The sequence below is a fragment of the Elaeis guineensis genome, chromosome 1 (assembly GCF_000442705.2).
Source record: "Elaeis guineensis isolate ETL-2024a chromosome 1, EG11, whole genome shotgun sequence".
Classification (NCBI taxonomy): domain Eukaryota; kingdom Viridiplantae; phylum Streptophyta; class Magnoliopsida; order Arecales; family Arecaceae; genus Elaeis; species Elaeis guineensis.
The window spans coordinates 145,200,629-145,208,975 of NC_025993.2; the positions used below are offsets into that span (position 1 = coordinate 145,200,629).

Genomic DNA, 8,347 nt, shown 5'->3' on the forward strand with positions numbered 1-8,347 from the left:
TTTTTTGAATCAAATGATTGATGAGGCCATTCATTCTTCTAACCTCTTCTATCCTTCCTCTGATAACCCCAACCATACATTTGTGTGTGTTTGTGAAAAGATTGGCCTTTCTATTAATACTAATATTAAGTGCCTCATGTGAGAGAAAAGATTGCATCCCATTAAAATCAATCTCTTTTGAGTCATAACCAATGATGTCCTCCTATCTACGCCATAAGATGGTATATATTGAATAGATTATTCAGCACAATTTGTGAAAGATTTAAAATTTCAACTATAATATTTTCTGACCTAACGTCATATTTTAGAACAAACTTTAACGCCACAACAGAATGTGGACCATATAAAACAGAAATTCGCTGAATTGCACCAACCACATTAATCGTGAAAAATATGTTCCTGCCACGTGCCCTGCCAGCTATTTCGGACTTAGTCTTGATTCCGGGTTTGGATCCGCAGATTTGGGTTGGTTAAGCGGAGAAAATCCAAATCCGAGACGTGATTTTTCTGAATGTTTACCGGTTGGTGATCGTATCCACCATCCCTGATTCGAGTTCTCCGCCATTTCTCGACCGTTGCCTCCCCTGGTCGGTTCACAGAACCTGTTCCTAAATCTCCATTCATCCTCCTTCCTTCCAAAAAGTTATCCATCCTCACCGGCGTTGGATGTTAAGGAGGAAGAAGAAAAAACTAGAATTCTCTCTCTCTTTTTTTTTTTTCCATTCCATCTATTCTTTTCTCTCCTCTAACACGTCTATTTCTCTCCCTTCTCTCTCCCAAAGAGTAAGAACAAGAAACTGGAATTCTTTCTTCCATCTAATTTTCTTTCTTTTCTAACACCCAGTCCATTTGAGTGTCTCACTCCATCCCTTCTTGACCCAATATTTCTGGAGCTTAATAGCCCTTATGGAGACCATCTCCAAACCCTCTCAAGAACTCCCCTGCATCCCCCCTCCTCCCACCCAAGAAGACCACATCACCCCAGTGCTCAAACCGGCGGCGTCGGAGGAGCGAGCCCGGCGGCGGAGGAGGGAGGTCAGCTCCAGATATTTATCACCAACGCCGCCGAATTCACGATCGTCCATTCCCATTCCTTCCTCTCCTTTCCTGTTTCCCTTTTCTGGAGACCCCCGTTTCCCTCACCTCAAGAAACATCATCGCCTAGAGAAGCATCCACGGGACTTGGAAGTCCCTCCATCAAGCACTACCGATGAGACGGAACCCTCTTCATGCTACGCCGACGAGAACCGGCCGGCGGCGGAGGCGAAACAAATCTTGGCGACTCCTCTGGCATTGGGGATCCAAACCAAGGCCGTCGGAACGGAGCGGAAACGGGCTGTAAGGGTAGTCGGTGAGAATGGCGTCGAGGAGCAGCAGCCACAATCAAGGAAGCCGAGGATTGGCACTCCAATGATAAATGCAGGTTATCGGGCGAGTTTGAGTAATAATTGCACTCCAAAGCAGTCATCCTTGAAGAGAATTGTAGCTCCGGGGATCAAATTGCCCGGGTTTGTCAGCCCGGCTCGAGTGAGTCCTTTCCCTTTGGAGGAAGATAGCAGCAGTGGGTCGGTCAAAACATCGTTGGAGAGTTCTTCTACCGATCCCTCTGAAGCTGAATTGCATTGTGTGAGTGGCCAGGGTGAGTTCTGCAAGAACCCTCAACTTCTGGTTCAGAAGAATTCAATAATACAGGCAGGGTCAGAACACCTACCGACCAAGTCAGTGAAGCAGTTGCCAGAGAATGGGGGCTCCGGCAGGCACGATACCATCAAGGATTTTGGTCGAAGGATGTCATTCTCTTTCTGCCACCGCTCGCTGAATTTGGCTCTGTCAAATTGTCAGCAGCCTCCCTTCAATCCAACCAACTCTGTGGATAGACCTTTCGTTGCTTCGAAATCTCAAGTCAGCACGGCAAGGTCAGTGGCACTTGGTCTGCCTCCCCAACCACCAAGCACAAAGCCAAGGATGGACTTCAAGAAGGGAAAAAAGTCGTCAAACTGTCAAGAAGACATTCATGCCCTGCGCCCACTCAATAACGGTTATCTTCAGTGGAGATTCATCAATGCAAAAGCCCAGGCAGCAGTTCATGCTCGGACCATTGCAGCAGAGGTTAGTTAATTTCTACCATTCCTAAGGTATCCTATGAGATCTGTAGGTATAGCTTCATGAGAACGCTGGAGAAGGAACATTTTGATATAACTTTTACAGGTGTAATGCCATTAGATACCTTGTTTGATTTCGTGGTCTAATTTTAAATTTATTTCACAAGGAAACAGTAATATATATAGATTAAAGATGATGCTAAAAATGTCATCATGCTGTATATGGTTTTAACCGTCAGAGTAGCAATTCAGTATTGTAATTCCTTTACCAAAGAAAAACGGTGTTTCCTGGATAGTTTTTTATCTTTGTTTTTAGTGGTCTAGAACTTTTCCTGATTGGCAGGTTCAGAATGGAAACTTTATTTGATAATTCCTTAGACTTTATGGTTTTCCTCCCATGATTTATTGCTTGCTTTCTTTCTTTATGTGTGTAATTATGGATTGAATTAATCAACTTATTTTCTGCAGAAATCACTTTATAGCCATGGACTTAAGTTATCAGAAATGCGAGATTCTGTTGTGGTGAAGAGGATTGAACTTGAACAGGTTAACAGAACAAGGAAGTTGCAAGCCATCATTGAAGATCAAGTAAGGCCAAATAATTTATTGATTAACTTTTGATATACCTTGCATTTTAGATTTGCTATGTGATTTCTTGGAATTCTTCACAACATAATATTTGACATTTAGGAGAGATAATGAAAAATGCCGTGTTTCTTTTTTATCATCATTGTGTTAATCATGTTGAATGCCACAAAGGTTGACCATCCTGCGTATATTCATGTTCAGTTGGATAGCATCAAGCTATTTTTGTGTGATTGAATTTATCAAATATAGTTGACTATATCAGATCAAATATCTCATCAAATAATTAGTTGGTTGGTGAAGTTACAAACCACACCCCCCCCCCCTCGGGCTCTTCATTTAATAACTCAAATCATCATGTGAGTTGTGAAATTAATGTGTCTTCTTTTTGCTCAGGCTTGATGTCTCCACTTGACCAGCCTAAAGATAATCGTAATCAAATGATCCGAGACCTCAGTTAGTAAAGATCACAGCATCAACATCTAGGAATGTCTTTCTAATAGTACCTTTGGAGGCGGTGACCTTGTTATAAAGGACATATCTAGAATTGATTCTAAAATTACATGAGATGTTCCTCGTTAGCACCTGTGAGATTATCCTCCTGTTAAGTGTTAACACCTCTAACCTGTCAGAGATAGTAATTCTTGTGTTCCAAGGTCGTCAGCTTTATGTCCTCTTTGTTTTGATTTTCTGCCTGAAGTCTGGATGATAGAGGACATCTTTATGCATATTTGTTTTAGTAACATCCCCAAAATCTGTGGAGCTTAGTTTTTTGATGGAATAACGATAAAAAAAGTAATTGTAATATTGTTCAGCTGGTTTGTTCAGACAGGTTTGTCTGGTCTAGGATGATGCTTTTGATTCAACATTTAGATGTCCTATTTGCTTCTGCTCTTCTCTCCCAATAGGGGATTAATAGCAATTTTATACATCTTCTAATCACCATTCCCTTGCTAAGGAAGTGCTTTCCTTTATGACTACAAGAAGTTTTACTTGATTTTTTTAACAAATGGTAGTCTTGAAATTGTGAGAACTGTTTAAGAAAGTGAAAAAGAAGAGGAACTACCTTGAAAGTTAATGAGAAGCTAAATTTAAGCTTGTTAGCTTTTAACTATTAACATCCGTTCCACCACGATGGTATGTTTAAGAAAAAATATTATTTGGTTTTAGTTTGTTGGAGATCCATATGGTTGTGGTTGGAGTAACATCTATTAGCCATATATCAATGAAAACATTATTACAAGATAAAATCAATTTACTATTTACAAAAAGAGGTTTAAATTATTTTTTGTATGATATGAAGTATAAAAAATACAACAATGAGAATCATGGGAGTACAAGTTTGCATCAATTTCACTATCTAATTAAATCACTAGGTATTAAAATTTATCCTTTTGGTGGTAAAAACCATTCTAGGTTAAGTACAGACTGCACAGTAAACATCACTTGGTCTTTGCTTTCTGGACACTCTTCATGCTTGTTTAACCAACCAAAATATCACAACATTAAGAGGCCTCAAAATTGTTGGTTGTTGTTGAGAATCCTAAAAAGCAAACTTGTTGGGCCTTTGCAAGTCACATGGTTTAAACCTAATAAATGATTCTCAAATAATTTCTGAGCTTCCTCGTTTTTTTGATCTTCTTATGACATCTTTGGGGGAAAAAAAGCTTGTATAGTTGCATCATTTTATCGGACAATCAGATGAACTACGTGCTGAGTGTGCATTGGTTTATGGTTTCATGGACAATCCAGTGAATATGCATTTGATATGATTTCACGTTCCATACCATTTTCAGTTATAATTTTACTTTCTCATTTCTTTTTCCTTCTACGGTATTCTTTTATTGGGTGTTCTTCTTTGGCAATCGTATATTGCTACATTGGTTGGTCCTTAATATCCAATGTAGAAATAGTTTTGGTTTGTGGGGGGGTGGGTGGGGGGGTTGGAGAGAGTGCACTGCGGTTGCCGTTTCCTGAAGACTGGGTGAGATTTCTAGCTTGCAAGTAGATTAGTTGCCCAAAGCTATGAAGATACAAGAGCTGGTGGAATGGCAAAGTCTAGATTGCAAGTTCCACATTAGCCATTTTCTTTGTTGAATACTCTGTATTTTTCAAGTGAATGAAATGTAACTCTTCAGTCTTACATATTTTTAACCAGTTGATGTAAAACAAAGTTTAGTTTAAGAAAAGGCAAAAAATACATGTTGGCGGCTCCTCCATGGCTCCACCTTAAAATCCTATAAGCTCATTCATTTTCCTTTTACTGTTTAGATGCCATATTTGGATCAATGGACTGCTGTTGAAGGAGATCATTCAAGTTCTCTTTCAGGGGCCATAAAGGCTTTGCAGGATGCTTCACTTCGACTTCCAGTAATTGGGGATGTGAAGGTGATTATCTGTAGGCTTTGTCTTCATTTTCTACTCCTTGTCATTGGTTTCTATTTTTACTCAAGGCTTACTGTAAACTATGTATTGTCAATGTGCAGGCAGATATCAGTGAGCTTGATGAAGTTCTGCAATCTGCATTGGAAATGCTGGAGGAATTATCTTCTTGTGTTGAGAGGTTTCTACCACAGGTATGCACGAGAACATTTTATTTTAGACCAAATTTATTTCAAATTAATAGGCACATAGGAGAGCAGCTTAGATGTTATTGATAAGCTAATATGCAATCTCCAAGAAGTGAGTTGGGCATGGATCCTTGGGAAGAATTTTTTACGCTATGCGTATGAAAATGTTACAGATTGGGCATGTATAAATCATGCCAGTCGGGGGCATGAAAATTAGATTAGAAACTCTGAGTTGCTTTTTATCATTTTAACTTAAGTTTCAGGACTAAAGCTAATGATGTTTTTCAAGCTCTTGATTTTGATTTGAAAGAATCATGCCTTTATATGTCTATCGTTCTTGTTTTCTGTGTGCATTTATACATGTGGAGTGTGTATAGACTCTTTAATGTAGTAATATTCTTGGCATAGGTGGAAGAGGTGGAAAATGTAATCTCAGACCTTGCAAGCATGGTGAGCAGAGAAAGAGCATTATTTGAAGAGTGCAGGGATCTCATATCCATGGCATATGAGTTGCAGGTGTGCCTCCGTAATATCTTTCTTATAATCTAGTGCTCACTCTTGAAGCATCCATACAGTTTTTTCTCTCTGTTTCTCAATGCACTTACTAAGGCAAGCATCAGTTCTTGTGCCACATACCCATATATACATGTATTATGTTGTTTGCGATCTTAAACTAAAAAAATGTCTGTATATGTTATATGGTTGTTTCTTTCTTCTAATTGATTGACCAATTTATGTTGCTAGTGCATTAGTAACAAAATTAAGGAAATTAGCGGGATCAACAAATTCCTGTTTGTTGTTGTTATTCAGGTGAAGGAGTGCAGCTTAAGAAGCCAACTAGTTCAACAAAAGCAGAACCGTGTAAGGTGAAGCAAGATGGATGTTAATACTTGATAGTATTATAGAAAACTGCTTTTACACAATCACATTTCTTCCAGGTCTCTAAGAGCCTACACCATAGTGAGAAGACAATTTTTTTGGATGAATTACACATTTCTCATCTAAATAAGATAAGCCAAATGCCGGAAGGCTTACTTGTATAGAGTTGATCCATTCTTTCAATTTTAGAGGGCCTGATGAGTTCAATAATGAAGCAGATTTGAGCAAAAACAGTTCTTGTCTGAACATTATTCCATCCATTACCCAGTAAAAGTTTTTTTTTTTTTTTTATTGTCACAATACATGGTGAGATCTCTTCAACAAGTACAGATGAGTCTGCAAATGGAAAGTAGGTGAGCTAAAAATTCATTTGTAACCATTCTTCTCAAGGCTTTTCTAATGCTTATCAGAATAGCAGTTTGATTTTCGGTTCTTTATTATACTTGTACTGTTGCTTGAATGGAAAGTTAATGTGCAATTTAAGATTTCTCCAACTAGTGGAGAAGAGCCTGCCAAAACAATGAATGAAATCTAATACTTCTTTCGATTTTTTGAATGTTTTGGCTCCTAAATTTTATGCTTTGTTCGTGCTAATGAGAAAATGTATCTCAAAAGTGTAATTGATGGGCTTTGAGTTTCTTTGTTGAAGGACATATTGAATGTTACATCGCAACTTGCAAATCCAGTAGAATCAGATTTTGGCAGGCTTATGATGCTGTTGCCACTAGCTTGTATTTCTGAAACTTATATGAAACCCAAATAAGTTGCTGCTTCCTTACCGTGTGATACTCTACCCAAGCCATGACCGCGAGTGTCAGGACTCATGAACTAAGCTAGCAGAGCATAGGCTGGTTTGACTTTCTGCTCTGGTGATTTGGTAACAAACCATCTGATAGCACATGAAACAGAAAACAGGCTGCCCAACCTGATTGGCATTCCTGTAGCTAGCTTTGATCAAGTTTCTATAATCTTATTTTCAGAGTTACATTATTGCTTGCTAGTTAACTGTTAAAACCATATTTCACTTCTGCTCTTCAGCCTTAAAATCCATTTATGATCACTTTGTGTGATCATCAACGTAAAATAGCTTTTCCTTTTGTTACTTGAGTTTCAGAGAACAGCATTGCAGGTGCTACCAATCATCTCAGAGAAATGATACAAGGGTTACCAGTACTTGGAGGAACGCTCCATTTTTTAACACCAAAGTTTCCCCATTTGAAAGAGGGTGCCTTGGAATCTCCTTGGGCTAGGAGATTTTTTTTAAGGCAATGCCATGCAGGTGCACAGAGGGTGGCAACAAATACATGAGAGGAAGAACGAATGGCTGCAAACTTTCTATTGATTGATTAGCTAGATCTGGGATGTTTGAGGCTGCTGATTGAGAGCTTGCATGGCCGTCTTGGCTGACTTTTTCTAATCTTTTTTTACACATGTCTGCAGCTAGCATTGCATCGCTGTGGATGCCTTTTGTCGTGGCTGAAACAGCTGCTCTGTTAATTATGATACAAATATTGATCAAAGTCCTTCACCCTCATTTAGATAGCTTGATTAATGCAATCCCAACTTTTGGCTGGTGTTTTCTTCTTCTTCTTCTTCTTATTATTATTAAGGAGAGCAGTACCTAAAATAAAAATCATGCATTTATTAGATTATAGAGTATTTACTAAGGGACTCCTAGATGAAGGGGTAGAGGGAGTTGGAGTTTCTTCAATTTTGTTCTGTTCATTTCCTTTCATAAGGTTAGTGCAGCTCATTCCATGCCATTTTTCTCTCTTTCCTTTTTTTAGTTGTCCTGTATTTTTATTTCATGTAGTTCAGCGGTATGATGGTAGTGGTGTAGATGGAGATCCAGGGTCTTTTAAGGATGGAGACAGTTCTTCACGTTATCTGGCTGCATAGAATTTTGCCGCAAAAAAAGTCCACTTCATAATTGATTTTACAAGAAAAATCAGATGTTATCATTATTATTATTATTATTGCAATCCCATCCATATTTTGCTTCTCTTGAACTTCTCTTGTATGCATTTCATTTATATCGTGGCTGAAATATGTATGGGGCTAAAATCATGCTTAGCTCAATGCAATGAGCTTGGTAAGGCGTAGGAGGCTACAAGGCATTGGGGGCAAAGAAGAAATAGGGCTCATGGATAAATATGACATTATATGATATAGCAAAGAAGGGAGAGATGTTGAAGATAAGGAATGGATGGC

The 8,347-nt window shown here is 38.6% G+C and overlaps 1 protein-coding gene across 2 annotated transcripts; it reads left to right on the plus strand.

The window, feature by feature from the left end:
• Positions 1-493: 493 nt before the first annotated feature.
• On the plus strand, positions 494-7,687 carry LOC105038972 (uncharacterized). Of its 2 annotated transcripts, none has more exons than XM_073242804.1 (7): positions 494-2,109; positions 2,571-2,690; positions 4,959-5,075; positions 5,174-5,263; positions 5,666-5,773; positions 6,068-6,123; positions 7,251-7,687. In XM_073242804.1, the coding sequence occupies exons 1-7, from the start codon at positions 907-909 to the stop codon at positions 7,384-7,386; spliced, it is 1,830 nt and encodes a 609-aa protein (XP_073098905.1). In that variant the 5' UTR covers positions 494-906; the 3' UTR covers positions 7,387-7,687. The 2 variants fall into 2 exon arrangements, with proteins under 2 accessions (XP_073098905.1, XP_073098908.1); XM_073242807.1 differs by lacking the exon at positions 7,251-7,687 and adding an exon at positions 6,196-6,578 and having other exon boundaries at positions 499-2,109.
• The last annotated feature ends 660 nt before the right edge of the window (positions 7,688-8,347 follow it).